General features: G+C 41.4%; 1 protein-coding gene across 2 annotated transcripts in view; it reads left to right on the top strand.

Moving 5' to 3' along the window:
• The first annotated feature begins 9,053 nt into the window (after nucleotides 1-9,053).
• Nucleotides 9,054-23,983, top strand: part of cdca7b (cell division cycle associated 7b) — a 28,399-nt gene continuing 13,469 nt past the window's right edge. Inside the window, exons 1-8 of one of the 2 annotated variants that reach the window (XM_015955881.3) lie at nucleotides 9,054-9,199; nucleotides 16,818-16,940; nucleotides 17,032-17,129; nucleotides 17,215-17,410; nucleotides 17,482-17,526; nucleotides 19,457-19,633; nucleotides 19,827-19,982; nucleotides 20,061-20,210. In XM_015955881.3, the coding sequence (XP_015811367.3) occupies nucleotides 9,182-9,199; nucleotides 16,818-16,940; nucleotides 17,032-17,129; nucleotides 17,215-17,410; nucleotides 17,482-17,526; nucleotides 19,457-19,633; nucleotides 19,827-19,982; nucleotides 20,061-20,210 (963 nt within the window). In that variant the 5' untranslated portion in view covers nucleotides 9,054-9,181. Of the gene's footprint in view, nucleotides 9,200-16,817; nucleotides 16,941-17,031; nucleotides 17,130-17,214; nucleotides 17,411-17,481; nucleotides 17,527-19,453; nucleotides 19,634-19,826; nucleotides 19,983-20,060; nucleotides 20,211-23,983 lie in introns of both variants that reach the window. The other variant, XM_015955880.3, reaches the window with a different exon arrangement.

The following is a 23,983-nucleotide window of genomic DNA, read 5'->3' as shown; positions in this document are numbered from 1 at the left end:
GGGTGTCGTCAGTTGATCCCAGCCTTACAGCCCCACCTTCAGCTCCACCTCTCTTCCCTTTTATGGAATTGTCTGGGCTTGACAGAACCTGTGACACGGTCAAAATGGCGGTGGTGGCCACCTCCCATTTTTCTTCAAAAACGTGCTATTGGAGCCTATGGAAACCCATTGTCCAATACTTATATGTCAATGGAACACACGCATAACGAACATGCTTAATGAACACACGTGTAATGTGTACTGAACAAACACAAAAAGAAAAAAGTTTTGCTAATAATTTCGCCATGGTAAATCGAAACACTTAGATCAGTAATAGCAAAAGGAATGATAATAAAAATAACAAATCCTCTGGTGAAGAACAATAAGGGCCCTGCCTAGCAAGCCCCTTACGACATAGCCTGACCTGCCAGACTCCTCCTGTTTAATTCTGCACAGAGAAAGGGTCTGGGAACTCTCTTATTCAAATAACCCCACCCCCTGAGAATTCTAACCGAGCCAATCAGCACTGAGCAGCGTACGTCACACACCACAACGCCGAGTTTGTCATAAACATGGTGACTGAAGCGGAGTTCGCTGCGGCTCTTTCCTCTCTTCTAAATGGCTTGAACATCTTTAAAACCACAACAAGTAGAAGCGCTAAAAGCCTTTCTTCAAAAAAAAAGATGTTTGCGCTGTCACCAGATGCCATTTTTACTACAGCTAATAAACTATAGTGTCGCACGGTAACAGTCAGCATTTCCGTTTTTTTCTGATTGGTTATTTTTGAGCTGCCTAGTCCCGCCCCTTAAGTGCCTCTCGGCCTGTGAGTTACAATCAATCAATCAATCAAAACTTTATTTATAAAGCGCCTTCCGCAACCCTGTCAGGAAGCCCAAGGCGCTGAACATGGTACAGTAGAAGTAAAAATATAGTGAATAAATCAAAAATAAAAGCAATTCAAAAATAAAAGCAAATTAAATTACTAAATACAAATTACAAAAAATGGTGAAACATTCTAGTACAGGACAGGTGGGTAAAACAAGGGATAGAGTTAACCAATGAAAACAGTGAAAGATATTCAATGTAAAAGAGGGCCGAATCAAACATGTTCTGGAAACGCCAAGCGGAGGAGGTGTGTTTTTAGGCGACTCTTGAAGACTGGCAGAGATGGGGACAGCCTAACTGAGAGTGGCAACCGGTTCCAGAGTGACGGTGCTAGGACTGAGAAAGCCCGGTCCCCGCGAGTACGACACCTAGAACGAGGGACAGCGAGCATGCCTTGGTCAGAGGAGTGCAGAGTGCGTGATGGGGAATGTTTGTTCAGGAGCGTGGCCAGATAGGGGGGGAGCACCACCCTGGAAGAAATTGTAAACAAAGACGAAGATTTTGAATTGTGACTAATCTTGACCCTCTCCCATCTTCTCTACCCCCTCTCCCAACCCCTGACTCTTACCCTAACCAGTGGGAGCTGATGTTCCCAACACCCCCACCCCCACCCCCACCCTCCCCACCCCCGGTGGTGGCCTCTTTTTATTATAGTTTCTCCTAACCTGCGCGTGCCTCTGTGGTGACCCGGCTGGTGGGAAGCCTCCCCAATAGGACGAAGCTAAGGGCCAGAAGGAATCCAAGGTGGAACACTGTTTTGAACCTGAAAAGATGCTGATGAGTGAGTAACTTACCTGTGGAGACCATGATGCATTCCAAACAAAAGGTTAACTAAAATTAAAAGAAAGAACAAAATGAGTGTTAATTAGAACAACAACAACATAAATTGACAAAAATATTTTAAACACATAGACTATTCTAATATTAAGTTTTTAAAGAAAGAAAAAGAACATTCCTAAACAAGTCATAACATTTATAAAAATAAAAAAAATCTTACTTAATTGAAAGGAAACTTACGAACAAAACAAAGTTAACAAAAACTAATAAATTATGGATTAAACAACAAAAGAAAAGAAAGTTACCAGACTCTTTGTGCAGAATTAGACAGAGGACGAGTCTGGCAGGCCAGGCTAGTTACGAGATACTCATATCGGAGTCCACATGTTTTACACATATCCACATATCGAATCTATTCAGACCCCCCGTCAATTTTTCACTCTTTGTTATATTGTAGTCATTTGCTAAAATCAGTTTAATTCATTTTTTCCTCATTAATGTGCACAGAGCACTCCATATGGTCAGAAAAACACAGAATTTTAGAAATGTCTGCAGAGTTATTAAACTGAAATATCACATGGTCATAAGTATTCAGTCCCTTTACTCATATTTAGTAGAAGCACCTTTTGAGCGAATGCAGCCACGAGCAGTGGCGGCTGGTGAAAAATAGTTTTGGTGGGGCTGTGCTATTTTTTTTTAAAAACAAACTTGTGCTTTCTGAGCTTTGTGCACAACTCCACTATTTCCTGAATTAAGCACAGCTCTTTTATTTCCTGTCATACATCATTGGACAAACTGATTAATCCAGGTGTGTCTGACTATTGGCAAACTGCCTTGCGGACCAAGGTTGAAAAATACTGCATTAAATTGCACATAAAATAACATGACCATAAATGGTAAATAGGCAATGCGAGAGGCAAGTAACAAAAACATTTTGTTTAATTTCAACATTTGAGTGAACACGAAAATATGAGCAGGTCACTGTTACAGTAATGGTAGAAAACACTACTTAGACAAAATGCCAGAAATTTACACTGTTAGGACTTATGGAAAGTGGAAACACTTTCATAGGAAATAATGTCATCAGTATCCTCTTACAAATGTCATATTTCCCACTTTTTGGGACAATAAAACATTTCTGGTTCTCAATCAGATGTTTTTACTTCAAATGTAAAAACATCTGATTGAGAATCAGAAATGTTTTATTGTCCCAAAAGCTGGGAAATTTGTTTGCTGCAGCAGAAGTGTAACAAGTAAAATGGAATCAGATTGATGTATGTACAAATTTACTTGAAATACACATTTACATGATTAAATATGTATAATAGGTATGTGTGTTGAAATTAGTTTTTCCAGTTATTGCACATTAAACAATGTACATGTTATTAAACAAATGTCCCGGTTTGTGGGACAACCAAGGATTTCTGATTCTGATTGTCTTGTTTACAGAAATGTAATGTACAGCTTACCTCTGCACCCAGCTGCTGTTCTCCCTGTCCAAACGTCCTCCGTTTCTTTGTTGGCTGCTGCACTGATGCGCTGCATTCGTCAGTCAGAGAATGAATGGATTCCCCAACGAGACACAAGTTCCACATCCACCTTCTGTGGATCCCAGCCGTTTTGAATAACAAACACAGAAAGCAAAATAACGCATTAGCGTGATTGCATCCAGCTAGCCACTGCTTCCTGGTGTACCAATTTTGGGAGAAGCGTTGTGTGTACAGTTTACCTCTCTCCTTGTCTTGCTGGCTTATCTTTACGTCGGGCTGATCTGGTCCAAGCTCTTTGACATTAAGTTTTTCCACCATAGTTCTCCTCTCGAACGGATACTGGAGAAGAGACCGAACTGAATTCAGTGGCTGCTGAGATCCGGTATCCATGTTGTAGGCGCACTGACGTCCATGTCTACGTCTGCGTCACGACCGTCACGAGTCACGACCAAAAACGTGCTGGAGTCGAGACTCTCCGAGTTCTACCGAACACCAACGAAAGCCTTGGCGGTAGCTCTATCGCCCATCATGCTTCTGAAACGTTCTGAAACAACGTCGACGCTGATTGGATACATTCCCATTCCTACCCTTTGATTTTCTTGTCAGTAATTGGACAACTGGTCCCGTCTTGTTTGGGCGATTGAAAAACAGCACACAGCCTCCACCGCTCGGCAGAGATCGGCAGAGACCAATGCAATGTGTATATATATATATATATATATATATATATATATATATATATATATATATATATATATATATATATATATATATGATATATTTTGTTACAAAACACACAATTAACATAGGATATGTGATTATTGTTAATTTTATTTATGTATTTTTTAAAATAAAAATTAAAAACAGTGGGGAAACTGGGAGGGCGGCGCCCTATCGCCCTCTACTGGCCAGCCGCCACTAGCCACGAGTGCTCTTGTTAAAGATGAAACGAGTTTCTTTCACCTGGGTTCGGAGATCCTCTGCCATTCGTCCTTCCAGATCCTCTCCAGTTCTGTCAGGTTGGATGTAAACGTTAGTGGGCAGCCATTTTTAGGTCTCTCCAGAGATGTTCAGTTAGGTTTAAGTCAGGGCTCTGGCTGGGCCATTCAAGACCAGTTGCAGAGTTGCTGTGAAGCCGCTCCTTCGTTATCTTTTCCAGGACTTTTCAGCATCATTAAACATGTGGACAAGAAGCTTGATCCTGGTGTGAGAAGAGTTTAACTGACTGTCAGATATGCACATGGCGTGTTTCCAGGACAGCTGAGTAACTCTGAGACAATCATTAAAAAAAAGTGTGTTTGTTAGTTGGGGACTTCTAAACATGTTCTTTGGTGACTACTAAAGGTTTAAAGTGTCAGCAATAAATGGACATCTTAACTGTGACAGAACAAAAGCCAGCTGCTACTCTCTGCCATTCTGGCTTTTTAGTGTCCATCTTTCTTGGCATACACATATCTTCTTATTGTTAGCAGGAATGAACATTAAAAACTTGGAACATTAGTGGTCAAATTCATCTTTAACTCAAAAGGAGAGACTGACAATAAAGAAGGACATAAGTCTCTATTTGCGGGAAGTGTGAAAAGTAATGAAAATGTGAGACTGTCTCGCACAAAACTGGATGTCTGGAGGATTTGATAAATCAATGAATTTATCAAATTAATTCATCAAAAGGGAAAACTTGAATATTTCAGCCATTTCTAGACTTTAACACTCTATTCCAGTCTGCTCCCTCAATGCCATTTATGAAAGTAGCCTCAGTAGATGTCTTGTGAGTTCTACCCCGAAGTATCCGGTCCTAACTTCACTGCTTTACCTTTTGTTGCCGCAGCGATTACATCGGAGTCTGTGAACCCATCTGGAGCTGATTCTGAGCAAGCAGCATTATTGTTGGTGTAAATAAGGACAATGCAAGCTGAAGATGTGCGCCCTGAGTTATCGAGAACAATCCTAGTAGGATGTTTAACTAGTTGCTTTAGGTTACACTTCAGAGCGGTCTCTTTTTTGCATATTTGCATGCAAGCAGCAACAGGTCTGGATAAGGATGACAAAGTCCACCTGCACGTGCAACATTTCAGAAAGAGATGTTTTAAAAACATTTAGCCACTGCAGACTGTGGACTGATAAAGATTCACACCAACATACTTTTCCTGCACTTTAGCTAGATTTAAGGAGAAATGACGTCACTGCAATGTGATTGGATGATCATAATGTTGGTCCTCAGACAGACAATTTCTTTGGTTGTCATTTATTTTCAAATGCAGTTATTCTGATCTTCCATCTTGTTTGAAAATATTTTAGTACCAATCATTTCTCTGTAGAACACGTGGATTAATGACCAGCTTTATTTTGTAAATCCCTTTGTTTACAAAAAAAGACACGTGATTCGTCTGCACATTTAAAGTCAGTCTCTTTATTTTGTTTTCTTATTAAATCTGTTCATGAGCATGTGATGCATACCTGCAACTGCATCACAGTACTTAATGTATCAGCTCCTTCATTTTGGTAAGTATGAGCAATACATGTTTAGCATGCCATAGCAGGAATTTTCTTTTTCTTTTGTTTGGTTCTTCTGCCTTGTTTGTAGTTTAGCTGTCTCCCTGTGCTCGAATAAATAAATAAATAAACATACATGTGTGTGTGTGTGTGTGTGTGTGTGTGTGTGTGTGCGTGCGTGTGTGTGTGTGCGTGCGTGCGTGTGTGTGTGTGTGTGTGTGCGTGCGCGCGCGTGCGTGCGTGCGTGTGTGTGTGTGTGTGTGTGTGTGTGTGTGTGTGTGTGTGTGCGTTTGTGGTTTCTTGGGGCACGGATGTTGTTGTTGGATGTAAGTACAGACCTCCAGCAGAACATGGGAATGAAATGTATACACTGGAGGATTTTAACATTGATTGGCAAAATTATTCCTTGAAGAAGAGGTTGAAAGAGACCGCTCTGAAGTGTAACCTAAAGCAACTAGTTAAACATCCTACTAGGATTGTTCTCGATAACTCAGGGCGCACATCTTCAGCATGCATTGACCTTATTTACACCAACAATAATGCTTCTTGCTCAGAAGCAGAATCAGCTCCAGATGGGTTTACAGACTCCGATGTAATCTCTGCGGCAACAAAAGGGAAAGCAGTGAAGTTAGGACCAGATACTTCGGGGTAGAACTTCACAAGACATTTACTGAGGCTTGTATTACAAGAACAAATTTAATCAAAATGGCAGACAACAAGCAGCACCATCATGTATATAATCAGGTGGGATCTTTTTAACTAAAAGCAAAGACATAGCCACTCATTTTGGTAATTACTTCACTGATAACGTTGATAAATTAGGGCACGGCATGCAAGTGTAGCAGTAAGGATTAGCTACATTTATTCAATTATCAATAAGATTTGATATTCCATATGAATTATCAATCTGATTGACCTTTGAATATTTAATCTAGCCTTATCTTAAGTTCTCTGGCTGGGAACACACACTTCATATTGATTCAGACAGAGTCCTGGATATAGTTTGTAAAAAGTAATTTAATTCTATTTTTCTAAACTAATGATCATACGTGACAAAGTATGAATGAAATGATGGTTGTACAAGATAACAGATAATGAATGAAATGGTGGAATGTAAGCTAGATGTTTTAGCAAAACCTGGTTAAGTATCTGAGAGATCTTGTGATGTCTGGGTTGTAAAATCAGTTTGGCTGTATGCTTTAATAAGCCAGAGATTTTTCAGAAAACCATCCAACACACACACACACCAGGAGGTGGCTGAAGAACTGAGGGACACAGGAAGTGATACCTGTTTTTATCAATAGTTTGTTGACAAATTTAGACAAATCAGAATTTGACTTGTTTTAAAGTCTGTGAAGGGTCTCAGTCATCCAGGTCATTGTAGTCAAAGGAGCTTTGAAAGAAAAGCGTCTGGACTTCTTTGAGTTGCTTGAAGACGTTTCACCTCTCATCCAAGAGGCTTCTCCAGTTCTAAGGTCAAATGGTGGAGAGTCCCAGATTCAAACCCAGTGGGAGTTTCCCTCTTCGGGGGTAAGTTCTAGCGGCAGTGGGCTGCAGTTTGACTGGAGGTATTCTACAAACACAAGAACAGTGCTAATGCCTATGTTTTCACATTGTTTATGACAGCCTCTAGGTGTGAATGTCATTTTTACTAATTGCTATTTATCTTTGTCTCATTAGTGAGAGGCAGCTGATGTCCTATGCCATGGAACTGCTCATATACTCGGAGAAATTCAGAAAAGCTCTGGACTCATCTGAATTTTTGAAGAGGCTGTAGTGTTGTGTTGACATTTTATTTTATTTTTTGGAAGGTATTTGTAAGGCCAATAAAAGTTGTTGGTTATTTCATTTGTCTGAACTTTTTTCTAAAGCAAAACTTTTCTGCTTTTGTGTTTACAGCATAATTTTAAAGATTAGTGTATGGTCAATATCAGTTTACTAGTCTTGTGAATTATATTCATAATTCAAAATATTTTAGTAATTTCTAAATCAATACATTTTGTGTCAAAGGGCCAGCAATTATTCCTGTTAACAGAATATATGAAATGCATATATACACATGTAAATATGCTTAAAAATTACACTTCAGCAGCTTTTCACTGTAAAGCAATAAAAAAAAATCATAAATAGTAACATTAATATTAACTACTCACTCGTATTGACTTAGACCCACTGTATAGTGCCTGTAATAAATGGTTGAAAGTTAAATGTTGCTGTAGGAGGCGTGCTCTCGCATAAATGGATGCTAGTGGGCTTAAGGGGTTAATTAAAACGATTTCCACTAATTACTTTTTCTGATATTTTATTTTATTGCATTTAAAATAAACACTTGCACATACATTACTCACCTGCTAACTTAAGAAAGCATAGGTATGTTGTGCCTATTGTCCGGCAACTGATTATTTGTTGGTGGTATCTGTGTTTTATAATCCCACTGGGGATGGCCAAAAAGTGTGTATGCAAGAAAAAAAATATCCATGCCTTCATATTTAAATCTGGAGTCCTGTCTGTTTAATTACATTGTTACTATTTCTGTATAAACGTATTCTTTCAATTTTATTGTTTGTGACTTCTGACACCATGTGGAAATGAGTTATGTGACCAGGATTTGTTTATGGGAGCTTTTACTGGTTACTCTCAGCAACTTACACAGCCATGTTAACCGGGTAGCTCGAACGCGTGGTACATACGAACACCTCCTACGTCACAACTACGGTGTCTGTTAAAGTCCATCTGCAGCATAACTCAATCATTGGACCAACTGATCTACATTGTTCGCATTGAAAGGCGTTTGATATGAATCAAATCCCAATCTCCTCTACCGGAGCCTGAGGCGGGGTGCTGCACCCTGGATCTGACCCAGGTTTCAGCTCCCCTGCCCCGCTGGGAGGGTTTGAAACACCGCCATCACCTGCTGGAGCCTGTGGCGGGCTGCTGCGGATCGGATCCGACCCAGAAATGAGCTCCCCTGCCCCGCTGGGAATTAAAAACACAGCCCGATCACCTGCTGGAGCTGACAGCGGGATGCTGCGCCCTGGATCCGACTCAGGTTTCCCCGCCCGCTGGGAGGGCTGCCGTTATTGAGGTATTTCCCTTTTCTGACCACCAGGGGAGCTCGGGGGAGCTCAACAGGCATATGAGGGCGTGGTTTGTCGGGGCTGCGTCTGCAGCTAGGTAGTGATCTCTCGAGTGATGGGCCAAAGTGAACCTGAGAAAACGGAGCTTGACACGCCCACATGCTGCTTTCGCGCGAAAAGATGGACCATACCATTATGAGAGTAGGGGGAAATCAATAGAGAAACTAAGGATAAATACTTAATGAAAATAGAATATCTAAAGTTGAACTTATACGATCGGTTATAAATAATGTTTTATCGCATAAATGTGATAAATATATGGTTTTAGGAAGAATACGTATAATTTTACACGCAGTTCTTCCACCATAAACTCCTCTACAGTTGTGGTCCCCGACTCGCTTCAGCAGTTACTTTTTAAATCATCTCTCAATGAACACTAGCTCAAACTTTTGCTCGATATTTGACAACTGAAAGGATAAAATGACCCTCACTGCCAAGGTACGTGCACCAACAGATGGTTTAAATGTCTCTTTTCTGTGTTAGGTCGAAGATAATTTCTGCTCACACAAAGAAACCATGTTAAAACTCCGTTTGAAGTGGTTTTGTAAACCTGTTTTACACCTAAATCTCTATTAGTTTGTCAATAATTAGCTACTTTTAGACACGTGCTCAAAGCGAAGAGGTCATAGATCATCTCTGTATTTCAACAGCAGTACAATGTAAAAGGCCACAGGAGGGAGAGCAGAGCAGGCTATAAACAAAAACAAACAAAATGACGAACGATACCTACAGGTTTAATTTACCACGTTGTTGTTCAAAAGTGCCATAAAACGTCTTTTCTGTTGGCTTTAAAGACTAAATTGGGAAAATTACACTTTTATGTTTGTTTAATCTGGTATTTTATATAATCTTGAAACATTCCATTTTTATCACCTAATAAGGCAATAAATGATCAAACGTGTCAGTGTTACAAAAACCATATGTATATGTGTGTATGTATGTATATATATATATATATATATATATATATATATATATATATATATATATATATATATATATATATATATATATATATGTGTATGTATGTAGTCAGAAACCTATAACCTATAGTCAGAAATGTGAGAGTGAAGCTACTGAGGACAACAGAGGGATAAGTTGATTTTCTTTTCCACTATAATGAGTGCGTTTACATGCAGCCAGTAACCCTTTTAAAACCCGAATATTCACAATAACCAGGTTACGCAGGCCCTTTTAAACACCACCAAAAACCCGGATATGCTCATAACCGGGTTTTTAAAAACCCGGTTACTACACCTGGGGTGACCCTTTTCTAACCCGAATGTTTGGTCGTGTAAACGCATATCGGGATATCCCCATCAAAGTGTGTGTTCTGCGCATGCTCTGTTCGCAAGGAATCTTGGTCTTTTGAGTAGCGAGACGTCTTGTATGCGCCAGAACACCGGAAGTAAACAACAAGTTGGGAGCAAAATGGCGAGTCACGGCACAGCACCACACTTTTGGAGTGACGAAGAAACTAAAGCACAAACAAACGCGGTCGCTATCTCTTCCGAACTGGGAAACATGTTGTTGTTTTCACGGATACCGGAACAAGAAGAACCGGAAATGACGCATATTGCGTCTGGACGTAGTCCATACGTCTTGACGCTACCCCAACGTCAGCATTTAAATCGGGTTATGCAAGTTAGGGGTAACTCTTTCTATTTATGCTTGTAAACGGGTTATTCTGATCAACTCAGAAACCCGAATACCGACCTTAACCCGATCATAACCCGGATATTGGCTGCATGTAAACGTAGTCAATATTGGTCCTGCCACAGCAGGCCTGCAGCAAGAGGATGTCCTTTAGGTTGAGATGGTTTGTAAGTTAACACTCAAAAACAAGTTCTGTTCATCCTGATGGTCTAGATTTTATTTCAGCTGAAAAACATCTCCCTCCTTTACATGTTTTCTCTGTGGATGTTGTAGAAGTCAAGTCCATTACTTGAACTTCTGAGGCTGCTAGACCGGGACCTGGTTGACGTTCTGTGTTGATCCGATGTTGACTAATTAAATTACTTAAAAAACAGCCTTAAGTGTGGAATTGTTATGATAATGCTTCTTGTTTAATGTTTATTGCATTCCAGGTGAAACAATGATGGGAGTAATTAGCTTACTTTCCCATTCAAACGTCTTCACGCCACAGCGGTCAAAAATCTGTTTGCCCTTCCGGAATAGTGCCTGACGCCAACAGTGACATCACTACCTTTATTCCGACCAGTAACAATGACACGCCCACATATCAATTAAAACATCGAGACCAAAGATAGGAAACAACATATTTGGCTCCTACACACGGGCCCCTAATTGTTATTGTCAATAACAATTTAAACTAAATAGAGTAGGAGCAACCATAATGATCAAGGTCAATTTATACCCCATTAACGAAGCAAAGTTTTGTCACTGGCCTATCCAAAACATTGGTTTTTGTTTGCAACCTGACTGAACGTACCAATCCATTCTTATCTGGAAAGGTTTTCAGAACTCTCCCAAGTGGCCAAGAGCCACGTGGAGCGGAAGGATCCATAATCACAAGCACATCTCCAGGGACCAAACTTTCTTGCGTTCCATTTTTGACTCTCTTGGAGTAAAGGTAAGTATTCATGGATCCATCTTTTCCAAAAAATGTCAGCAAGATACTGTACTTGCTTCCAACGTCTTCTCATGTATTGATGTTTAGGTTCAAACACGCCTGGTGGAAAAGCAGGTTTACGCTTTAAAAGAATAAGATGATTAGGTGTTAGAGGTTCAAGATCGTTGGGATTGTCTGAGAGTTTTGTGATTGGTCAATCATTCAAAATGGCTTCTACTTCACAAAATGTTGTATGAAGTCCATCGTCATCCAACCGTTGTTGATGTAGTACTGAGTTGAGAACCTTTCTCACTGAACGGATCGATCCCACACACCACCATGTGAGCCTGTTGGTGGGTTAAAACTCCAGTGTACCTCAACCTGTGACAAGGATCCTTGAATCTTGTCCTGATCCAATGCTGCCCAGGCTTCCTTCAGTTCTCTTTGTGCACCAACAAAGTTGGTGCCATTATCAGATGTCAAATGTGTCACCTGTCCTCTTCTGCTGATAAAATGCCTTATAGCATTTATACATGCATCAGTGTCTAATGAGGCAGCAACTTCCAGATGAACGGCTCTGCTGGACATACAGGTGAAGATAACACTATACCTCTTGCATGTAGATCTTCCTCTCTTTACTTCAAAAGGTCCAAAGTAATCCACTCCTGTGTTGGTGAATGGTGGCAAATCAGGAATCCTAATTTTGGGCAAATCAGCCATTTTTTGTTCCATTGTTCTTCCAGTGTAACGGCTGCAGAAACTACATGCACCAATGATCTTTCTTACTGCTGAATTTCCATTGGTAATCCAAAATCTTCTTCTCACCTTTGACAGTGTATGAGTCCGTCCACTGTGACCTAGATTCTGATGTACATGTCGGATGATGAGAGTAGAGATGTGCTGGTCTTTGGAGAGGATATATGGATGTTAAACTTCTTCAGGCATTGATCCTCTGCTCAATCTTCCACCCACTCTCCGAAACCCATGCTCTAAAACTGGGTTCAGTTTATAAATTGAACTTTGTCGACTTACTATCCTTGTTCCTGAGGACAAAGAAAGAATCTCCTTGCTGAATCTTTGGTGCTGACAATAACGAATTATTGCAAGTTCTGATTCCATCAAATCATCCAATGTCAAAGCACCTCTTTTTGTAACCATTTGACTGGTGGTCTGCTTTGACTGATCCTGCAATTGCTTTTTTGAACAACTTTGGGCCAGCAACTTGACTTTCAACCTCAAAAACCAAGCAACTGTTATTTTGAGCTTCTTCCAGTCAGATAAGTACAAGATGAGCTGGTCTGTGGGACTATTGTCATGACCTATATTAATGGTGTTCACTGTTGCCTCCTTCACTTCTTGATCATTACAATCCAATGATGTATCCAAAACTGGTTCGGGCCACTCTTCTGGGCGTCTCCAAAGAAACAGAGGTCCTTTCAACCAGTTGTTCTTTTCCAAGAAATCTGAGACTTTCATTCCTCTTGACGCACCATCAGCCGGATTGTCTTTAGAGCTGACATGTCTCCATTGTGAAGGTTCTGACACTTCTCTGATGGTTGAAATTCTGTTGGCCACGAATGTGTGAAAGCGTTTGTCCTCATTGTTCAGATATTTTAGTACCGAAGTACTATCTGTTCAAAAAACTGAAGCTTCCAGTTGGAAATTGAGCTCCATCTTCAGCAAGTGTCCATTCTGGCAGCTAAAACAGCTGCTGTCAGTTCCAACCTTGGAATAGTAACGGCTTTTAATGGTGTTACTCTGGCTTTGCCGAGCAGAAAGGTAACCTGAATGTCGTCCTCTGGATTCAACATCCAAATGTAGGTTACAGTTCCGTATCCTCGTTCACTTGCATCAGTAAAGTGGTGTAACTGTGCAAGTTTGATTTCCCCAAACTTCACTGGCTTGATGCATCTATTTACATTAAATGCAGTCAGTTGTTCCAGATCCTCCAATCATTTTTTCCATTGGTGTGAGATGTCTTTGGGTAGATCATCATCTCATCCACAACGTCTCCTACAGAGTTCTTGCTGCATTATTTTGGAGAGCAGAACAATCGGTGCCAAAAAACCCAGTGGATCATACACCGAACAGATAGTTGACAGCATACCACGCCTGGTAAAGGATTGATGTTTCATCTCCATCTTGAACTTAAAGGTGTCTGTTTCCATGCACCACTGAAGGCCAAGGGTCCTTTCAACAGGAAGTTCTGTTTGCTCCAGGTCCAGATCCTTTAAGCTCTTGGCTCTGAAATCTTCTGCAATTTATTGTAGCACTGTTCTGCTATTGCAGCTCCACTTGTCCAACACAAAACCGCCCTTTTCACATAAGCAGCTTAAGTCCTTTATCATTTGGATTGCCTCTTCTTCGGTGGGAGAACTTTTGAGACAGTCGTCCACATAAAAGTTCTGTTTTATAGACTGAATAACCTCCTCAGGAAACTCAGACTGATTGTCATCTGCTGTTTTTCTTAGTGCATAACTTGCACAACTTGGAGATGATGTAGCGCCAAACAGATGCACAGCCATACGATATTGTCAGAGCTCCTGAGTGAGGTCTCCTTCTGGCCACCAGAGAAAGCGAAGAAAATCTCTGTCTTCTTCTGCAACCTTCACTTGATAAAACATGGCTTGAATGTCACCCATGTAGGCAACTGGCTCCTTTCTAAATCGAAGTAAAACTCCCAAGTAGAGAGCTTGTGAGATTTGGCCCAGGCAACAGCTTGCTGTTCAAGGATACACATTGAAATGTAGCACCACAATCAAACACCACACAAAGAGATTTCTTTTTCAGATGGAAAACACAATGATGCGGAATGTACCAAACCTTTCCTTTTTCACAGTGCAGATCTTGGTGAGGTACTTGCTCTGCACATTGTTTTTTGCAGATTGTATCCATGTACTCTATGTACCCTTGGTGCAGCTTTTTGGTTTTCAAGAGTTTTTTTCTTCAAAACTTGCATCCTTTGTTTGACTACTGCAAGATTGTTTGGTAAAAGTACTTCTTTGTCTTTAAAGGGCAACTTTCAACAATATTGCTTCCCTTGCAACACTGCTGAACGATCCATGCTTTCCATAAACTGGAGATCTTCTTGGGACATTTCACTCCCCTCCATGACTTTCTCTTTGAACTCATGCTTATATTGGTTTGCCAACATTTCTTCCAATTTGTACACAGAAATTCTGTTCACTGTGGCTGTGAGAGGTTCATCTTTTAAGATATCACTGTTACCATTCAGTGTACCACTAACCACCCATCCTAAAACTGTCTTAATAGCATACGGACCATTTCCACAACTATTAATGACTTCCCAGGGTTCCAGCAGTTTAAACGCATTGGTTCCAATCAGCAAGTCCACATCCGCTGTTATGGTTGCAAAATTGACCTTTGATAAATATGGCCATTTTGTCAGTTCTTCCTTTGTCATCATGTTATCAACAGTGACAGGCATTTTCACTTGTGCGAGGACTTCAGAAAGACTGTAGAAGTCATAACTGTGTCGGCCAGATACCTCCCATTTAATAGGTGTGTTGGCATAACTGTTTTTTGCCCCATCGTGCTCAACAGGAAGCTGGTTTTCCGACCAGCAACATTCAACCTTTGCATCAGCTGCTCAGTACAAAATGTGGCTGAGCTTCCAGGATCCAAAAATGCATAGGTGTGTATTATTTCATTTCCCTTGGTAGGGCTGCACAATTTATCGAAAAATGATCGTCATCGCGATAACAGGACGTGCGATAGGCCCATCGCAAAAGACGGCAAAAACAGCGATAAATGTTTGGTTCAAACATTTCCATCTGTGTCATACATCAGCTTTTTGTAAACCAGCTCTGTTTTTTACACGGACGTATTATTTGACCAATCAAATGTAGTCCTTCTGACATGCGGCCAATCAGATGGTTCCGTTCACGTAATACCCCCGCCCCCTACATAGACCCTTTTGGAAAGCAACACCCGAACAGAGTTTGTGGCGCTGTTCCCTTGTTTGTCATGCTGGCTCAGAGCAACGAACGCACTTTGTGCTGAGGTTCCTGGATTCAGAGCTGCTTTCAAACGTGAACGTGATTCCGCTCGGTGTCGTTAATCATTTTTACCGGGCTGACTCCGACATGTGCCGGTGAATCAACCCACCTTCATGTCGCTCGTGTTAGCCCCAGGCTCCGGTTAGCTTCCAGCTAAAAGGCTACAGCAGCACTCTCCTCCCAGTCCCACCCTGCTAAAGAGGGCCTGGAAAAGTTCCCCCACACATCAAAGTGATTTTTCCTTTATGAGCTTTTATAACCTTGTTAATCAGGATAGTTGATTTGCTGCTGCACATAAACTGTCAGTCAGAAGCTCTGCTAGCCGGTTATCTTAACAGGAGCTAGTTCAATTTGTTAGCTTGTTATCAGAATCATAGTTGCAGTTTCATCATCTGAGCTGCTTTTTAAGATCTAGGTAAACTTGTTCAATTTGGGGTTAAAAACAAATATTTCCACATATTTTCCATGTAGTTTTTTGCCAGTTCCTCTTCTGAAAGGTAGACAATTGTTTTTGTCTTTCCCTCAAAAAATCTTAATGTTCTCCTAGTTTGGCCCAGCACAGTTCACTTCCCAATTACAGCAACAGCCTTATATCATAACCACATAAGTGGAGAAAATGCTCAATAGCAATGAGAGAATTTGCTATTTAACATTTAAACTAATTTTCTGATTGTTTTTATTTATAAAAAAAACCCTGGTAAGGGATGTTTTTCTGTATTTGGAGCATCAGAAAAAGTTTTATGGTGGAGGTGATGTTTTAAAGTCACTGAGAAACTGCATGCATGCAGCTTGTTGTTTTGCTGCTAATACAGTAGCAGGTGCAGCTGCATATTTCTGCAATAAAAATGTTATGTTGTAATGAAATTCATGCATTAGTTTTTGTTTGCTTTGAACCCAGAGCAGACGTCACATGCCAGATGACATCAACACTGCATACTTTAGTATTTGTTCATTTATCGTGAGTAATATCGATGTCGCAATATTAAGCACTGTTACCGAATATCGCAGGTTTTCCTAATATCGTGCAGCCCTATACCTTGGTGCTTTTAACCTTTACTGGTAAGATAGACAGCACACACTTTTCATTACCGGCCCCTGTATGTCCGCATGTTTTGGGTCAAATTAACTGGTTGGAAGTATCCACTGTTTCAACCGGTGTTTCTCCTTTTATATGAAGCACAGTAGGATGGAGGTGTCCACAAACTTTGCATTTTAGACGGGCCTTATAATCCCGGCTCTGGAGCGTGGCTATACAATGGCAAAGGATTTGTTACAGAAACATTTTGGAAATCAATATACGATTTCAAGTGCTTACATGGAAAAGGCTTTTTCCTGGCAACCCATGAAATCAGAAGCTCTGAAAGCACTACAAGCCTATTCCTTATTTTTAAGAGGATGCAGTGGACTTGGTCTCCCTCTGGTGTAAAGATCTGATCAGTTCATGATTGTTTTAATGTCTCAACAGGCCGCCACATTCAAATCCAAATTTATAACCGCTGAGCTGGCTCACCTGTTCAGCCAGTCAGACAGCGAGGAGGAATTTGAAGGTTTCAGCGAGGAAGACGGAGGCTGTTTGGAAGAGACCAAAGTACTACCCATGATGCTATTTTGTTAAAACGAGACTTGTGACTGAGAAGTGAAAACCTTCATGCTTTTCCCCTCTGGGTTTTCTTCTGAAGGTGGATTTGGGGGGTGACAGCGATCACAACACTCGCTTTTACTCAGATGGAGAGGAGGCCCCCCCGCCAAAGAGGAGGAGTCTTTTAGTTGCACTTAAGTTTGTGTTAAACTCCATCAAAAATGGGATTCAGCAGATGCTGCAGGTGTCATTTTTATTTTTAAGAATTACTGTCTGCTTTCAGGTTTCCAATGAAAAGACTGCCCACCCCCAAACGTGAAAGAAAAGACAAGATTAAAATGCCCATCAAAGATGATCCTTGTCCACTGAGAGGAAGACAGATGATGAAGCAGGAAGAGGAGGAGGAGGAGGATGAAGGAGAGGTCCCGTCTCACTGCCTAACAAAACGAGACAAGAACATCCAGGAAAACAAAGCCATGGTAGTGGACTTGCACAGATGACATCAGCTCTTGTTTGCTTCAGTTGATGTGATCTTTTCTTTGTTTTCCAGCTGGCGAAGCTGTTTGCTGACCTGAGTCTTCCCACAACCCCTCAGGTGACGGAAGTATGGTTGTTTACAGCGACCTATTATTCTACATGAATGATTATATGATCTACAGCAGTGTTTTGGTAACCTTTCATATCCAGTCTAGTCTCTGAGTTTTAATTCCAATAGTAACATGCAGTAGTACATGCCTGCCCTTTATCCATAGAAGAAAGAATTCAAGAGATGGGTTAGTTACTAATTGGTTACCAATTGTAAAACAAATTCACTGTCTCCCGTTTTTAGTTTAGTGTCCAGGAAACAGCGGAGAACGTCTCTACTAGTAGAAGCTAACCGCTAGCATTAGCTACTCCACAAGGCGGCACATCTCCTTCAGGCTTGTGTTGTTTGTAGAGATAAAACATCAACATTGCAGAGCAAAGGGGGTTGGTGATAGCCAATCCAAGACGAGATGTCCAAATATCAGGAAATGGGACTCCAAATCCTGCCGTCTGAAGCTACTTTCTCCTCTGGCTGACTTCTACGTCCTCTAACAGGCGCCTCTTAAGTTTTTTTTTCCCCCAGAGAATGACCTACAAGGCATTAATTTCTACTAGAGACCACTGCGAATGCATTAAAGTTATGAGTAATGTTGACTTTTAAAGATAAACAGAGACATCTCCATCCTGGCAGCACGCATTAATGTCGTGGAACGACACAGCGTCTGGATGGCCATGAGCGTGGTGTCGGCACCGCTAGGCGATGACCGTTTCATTCAGGACTTTCTAGGCTAATGTCGGTGGTTGCGTTTGACGCGGGGGGCTAAGGGTAGTCACTGGAGCTCAGTGAACAGAAGGGTGATGTGTGCTTTTTTGGGTCATCATAGATGTGAAGAGGAGCAGGGGTTTTACATGTTGTGGTGGTGTAATGGGTTGGTGAGCAGAGAGGACTTACGTTTAAACCAGTGGTTCCTAACCTGGGGGTCCCGACCCCCACAAGGGGGCGCCAAAGCCTCTCAGTGGGTCGCCAGGACCTCTCCACTTTAAGGGGTTAAAACTTCATTTATTACTTGTTTATAGCCTACATTTTGCTCACTTTTTTTTCATGAGTGAAAAGTTTACTGATATTAAGACAGGAAATAATTAGTACAGAAAGAGTAACACACTTTTAAGAACATTTTGCTCAGCTCACTGTTGTATTTTCAAGTGTCAAAAGTTCATTAAAGGTAGGACTGGTTGATTAATCACAGCGTTTACAGTAAATAATCTAGTATAAACAGTAATATACACATTTAAGTACATTTTGCTCAGTGTATTTTTTTATGTGTCAAATGTTTATTGAAAGGAATGATTGATTTATCAGTGTTTACAAGAAACAATGTGTTCAGAAAAGTAATACAAACTGTCAAGCACATTATGCTCTGTTTGGTCTTGTTAATGACTTTGTTCTGTACTGGAGCCTACTATTACTGTTATCTATTGAATCAAACCATATTAAAATGTGGTTGAACAATTTGATCATTTCTTAATACTGTTAGTACTGGAAGAGAGAATGGGAGGGGGTCGTCAAAAATTTTACTGGTAAAAAACGGGGTCCCTTGGGAAAAAGGTTGGGAACCACTGGTTTAAACTACTGGAGCCCTACTGCCATCTGTTGTGTGTTCATCCTGCTAATTAATTTATGACAGTGAAACAGGTGATAATCAGAGCGCTCTAATACAAAAGTCAGGTACATGAAATAGGGCAAATATGTCTTTTATTTAAGAGTGGACAAGTAGTAATTACTCTTCACCACACCTCTTTTCCAGCAGTTTCCATTTGCTGCAGGATGGAAGTAAACTGGAAGCACTGGTCTTTTTGGCGGTCACCATTTTTCACTGCTGTTACCAAAACATCTCCTTTGTACCACTAGAGGGAGCGCTTGTACCACAGTTTGAGAATGACTCATATACGGCATAAACGATCAGTGCTTATTTATTGTTTGTGTTGCTTCTGGACAGAAGAAGAAACAAGTTCATCAGAAGGGAACGCCGCAAAAGCGCAAGTTTGCCTCCAGCGTAGGGTCGGAGAGGAGAAACCCGTCCCGGAAGGCTCGTCCTCCTGAGAAATTTGCAGTAGAGGAAAAAAGTGAGCCTATTCACAGAAGTCCCAGAACCGTGGACATCAAGAGACTGATGGAGGTATGATGTGTAACACACACTTTGGCGTTATTTCAACTTTTGTTTTGGTTATAATCACTGGATTTTGTTGTGAGGAAACCTTTCATTAAATGTTTCGATTGAAGCCGGTTTGTGAATTTTTCCTTTAAAGCAGAGAAATGTGGTCTCATGTTGGAGGCTCGTGGTTTTACCTGTTACCCGTTTACCTGCTCAGGTGGACGAGGGACTCGCAGGAGAGAGGCCCAAAAAGAGGAGGAGCTATATTTCTAGAAAGAGTCAGTATGTGGTGAAATCTGTGGACGAGATCACCGAGGACGACCTGGACAACATTGCATACCGCAGCAAAGACAAAATCTGGGACAAAGACAACGTGAGACCTCACCTTCCACCTTTCGTGTGATGTCAGCAGGTCCGTTTGTACGTGGGACTCTTGTTGTTTCTTCTCCAGGGGAGCTCGTGTCACCAGTGCAGACAGAAGACTCTGGACACCAAGACAGTGTGTCGGAGTGGCTTATGTGTGGGGGTCAAAGGTCAGTTCTGTGGCCCTTGCTTGAAAAACCGCTACGGGGAGGATGTGCACACGGTGCTGCTCGACCCGGTCAGTGTTCACACGCAAAGTTACACTCATGGCTCTCGCTGCTTGTTTGGCTCTTTTAAAATGTGTGTTCATGATGCCTAAAGGTGCAACTTTACCCTGTTTATGGGAGTTGGAGACATTAATGAATGGAATTGGCTCAAAGGGAATGGCGTCTTCTACAGTTGCTACAAAATCATCGTGATGCAATGCATTGCAGTGGGATGCAGCCCTAGACAAGCAAGCATGCAATGTGCACGGGTGCCGTTGGGTCTGAGGCACTCGGCGCATCTCAGTGTTGTAGTTTCGTTTCATAAATATGTTCAAACAGGAAGGAACTCGGCACCGCCGTTGGTTAAGGTGTTAATCAGCCTCTACATATCTAGATCATGTCGAAGGGGACATTTTTATCCATTTTTCAAAGCCGGGTAAGGTCCATGATCACATCAAACAGCTGGGAAGGTAAACGGGCCGGTTTAAAGATGGAAAAATCAAAACGGTGGCAGTATTTATGTGGAATGGAGTTTTCCAGGAGGCAGCGGTGTAAAAGAGAGGTTTCAGCCGGACGTCTCAGACAAACAGCATCCTAACATGGAGGAACAAGGCTTTTGAGCAGGGGTGGGTGGTGTGTAAAAAGTAGTGACACAATTGACAACATAAGACTAGCAAAGCAACAGAGAACATGTTATTGAGGACTGAGTAATGAGTCACTTTTTGAGGATAAAAGTTAGAATTTTGTTTCTGTCGGTTGTTTTTATCGACGTCCAAGTGCTCTGTTTATTTATTTATTTATTTAATTTAATTTATGGGCAGTTTGTCTACCACTAGCACCCAGCAGCACTTGGCCGGTGACGTCACCTGTGGAATACGCTATTCAGTGCAGATGTGTCTGATTAGTATTTTAGTTTTGTTACAGTTTTTCCAGTGGTTGAGATCTTTTGACAGTATATATTACACACACACACACACACACACACACACACACACACACACACACACACACACACACACACACACACACACACAATATCCATTATCATTAGCTTAACTTCTCCCAACTGCTGTTTACCAATGTAAACGAGTCTTTGCCATAATTCACCCTCTGGAGGTTTCTTCCTGTTAAAAGGGAGTTTTCCTCTCTACTGTCGCTACATGCTTGCTTATTGTGAGGATTGCTGTAAAGACTCTGGCGCTAGCAGACCTGCCAACCTGTATGCATTTTGCGTAGCGAGTACACAATTTGGCATCTAGTTACGCTGGTACGACTCGCCCCTCTGACTTATGCAAAAAGCTGCGGACACGTGGGTTCTGTAGCAAATGTGCTGTTCCTCATGTCTGACAACACGACTCAGCAGCGTGGTGAAGAAGTTCTAGCCAATCATCTTAAAAAAGCAGAGGAAAGCAATTCTGCCTAGCCTATAGCGTCCGCCCTCGTCCTGCATCCTCCTGTTCCCACTCGCTGCTGTTCTGGTGTTTAAAAGTGTGTGTGTGTGTGTGTTTCTCGCTGTGTCTGCCCTCCCCCTCCCTCTCCTGCTGCTAATCAAAACCTGCTCATTTTTGCACCGATGTTACGTCTGTATTCTGATCGGTTCTGTTGTTGAATCTCGTTCCTCCATCGCTCCGCAGCTCTCTGCTCACACACAGCAGAACCGCAGCCTCCGTGCTTTAAAACATCTGGTTTGTGCAAAACAACATTTGATACTGGAGCTAATTCAGTTGTTAAAGTTGTGTGTACCAATCCTGGTTATGGATGACCTCAGAGATGGCTTGTTGATGTGAATAATTATTTATTTTTAATGAGAACGAGATAAAGTTATTACAAAAAGCAAAATAGAACCATTAGAACTGGCTGAGCTCAAAGTCTACGACACCTAGACTTTTCAGACCTTAACTAGATCATTTAAAACTAAAAGCAAAGTCCTTAAAACATAGTTTTTGTTTTGTGAACCTTTTATTTGATTTGTTACCGTTGAAAAATACACAAGTTTCATCTGGTCCAGCTCAAAACTACAACACTTAGGCTATGTTCATACTGCAGGCCTTGATGCTCAATTAGGATTGTTTTTTGTGTGTGTGTTCACACTATGACTGAAATCAGACGCTCTCCAGTGTGAACGCTTCACAGCTCCAAAGCGACCTGCATGCGCAGAAGACAAGAAGACGCACTCAGTGGAGCCAAAACCAGGAGCGGCGGAGTAGTGATGTAATCCTGATCCTGTGGATAAACCGTCAGTGAAAACATTCACACCTTTTAATTCTTCCGTTTTAGGCTGGAAACCGTTTTAAAAACAGTAAACTGTTTTACTCCTTGTTCCCGCTGTCTCCCTGAATTATTATTATTCACTGGAAATGTTCCGGTATTCATTCATTGACGGAGACCGATGAAACACTTGCTCCAGAAGCACCTGCCACTCCCGTTCTCGTGCTCTCCTGTATTTTTGATTCCAAAACTTAAAACAGGATGTCCAGACAAACTCCTGAACCCTTCTGTCAGCGCCTCTCCTCAGGAACATCCACACACAGACGCTCGCCACCGCTGACTCTGTGACGTAGGAGACCGGTTTAATGTGACAAGGCCGATCAGACTGCTGTCACCTTCAATAAACATCAGACATCAAGATATGGGTCGCATTTGGAGGAAAAAGCCGATTTGATGCGCTTTTGCCTGCAGTGTGAACGTAGTCTTGGACTCTTTAAACCTGGACTAGATTATTCTACAATAACAGCAAAATCCATAAAAGACAGTTTGTAAAATGTGAAACCTTCAGTAGATTTAGTGAAAGTCTTAAGAATGCAGCTTTCTTCGGTGATGTGTTGTGAGTTTGGATCATAAACCTGTAAAAACATGTTGCTAACATAATAAACAGTAGGCTACGTTTATTATTACGTTTATTTTGATCACCCATAAACTAAAACATTCTATAGTTGGAGCAGACTAAAGATGCAGGAAGTGGAAAAATTGGAATTAACCTTTCTACACTAGAAACTAGAAAGGGAACAAATTCAGCTTTGTACAAAACAACAATAAATACATAAATAAAATAAAACCCTCTAAACTACCTCGCCATGCTTTTGGCTTCATCTGCTGTTATGATGTGGACATAAGCCACCAGGGAGCTGCAGGTAATGTATAAATTGGCCCCGGTGGTGTGTGCACATGCACTTTAAGCCAATCTAATATTACATTCTTGAAAACAGAACACCTGTTGCAATATACAAAAAAAATCATCATCAAAAAATACATATAAAAATATTTTTTAAATGATTTTTGATTAATTGGGTGTTGAAATAATTCAATGCAAGTAACTTGTGGCTATCAGCTTGTATAAGCACACATGTTATACAAGGTAATCAACTGCACCTTCTGAGTTTTACTGTTTAACCCTCCCACTGGCCTAGTGGGTGTGACCCCGCGAGGAAAGTTGACCATTGAGCAGGGTTGATGGTTTATCCCTTCAGGTCCACATGGCAGGGGTGAGGAACGAGCACCACCTCACCCCTGCCATGTGGACCTGAAGGGATAAACCATCAATCCTGCTCAATGGTCAACTTTCCTCGCGGGGTCACCCATAAAGACAGTGGGCGGGTTAATATTAAAATGCGTGATACTTTGGACTATTCAAGAAGATGTTTCCAGCCAGTGAATGGGGACTTTACAGCGTGGAAACCAAGTTGCAAAAGTCTATGAATAAACGCCGCGCATGTGGTACTCAACATTGTGACAAGGTTGGCAGGTCTGCACTAGTCAGTGACTCGATGCAACCTGCTGGGTTCCTTATATAGGAAACTTTTTACTG

This window comes from Nothobranchius furzeri, chromosome 11 (genome assembly GCF_043380555.1).
Source record: "Nothobranchius furzeri strain GRZ-AD chromosome 11, NfurGRZ-RIMD1, whole genome shotgun sequence".
NCBI classification, from domain to species: domain Eukaryota; kingdom Metazoa; phylum Chordata; class Actinopteri; order Cyprinodontiformes; family Nothobranchiidae; genus Nothobranchius; species Nothobranchius furzeri.
Note: the sequence above shows the minus strand (reverse complement) of the source record. Positions and strands in the feature narration are given on the sequence as shown.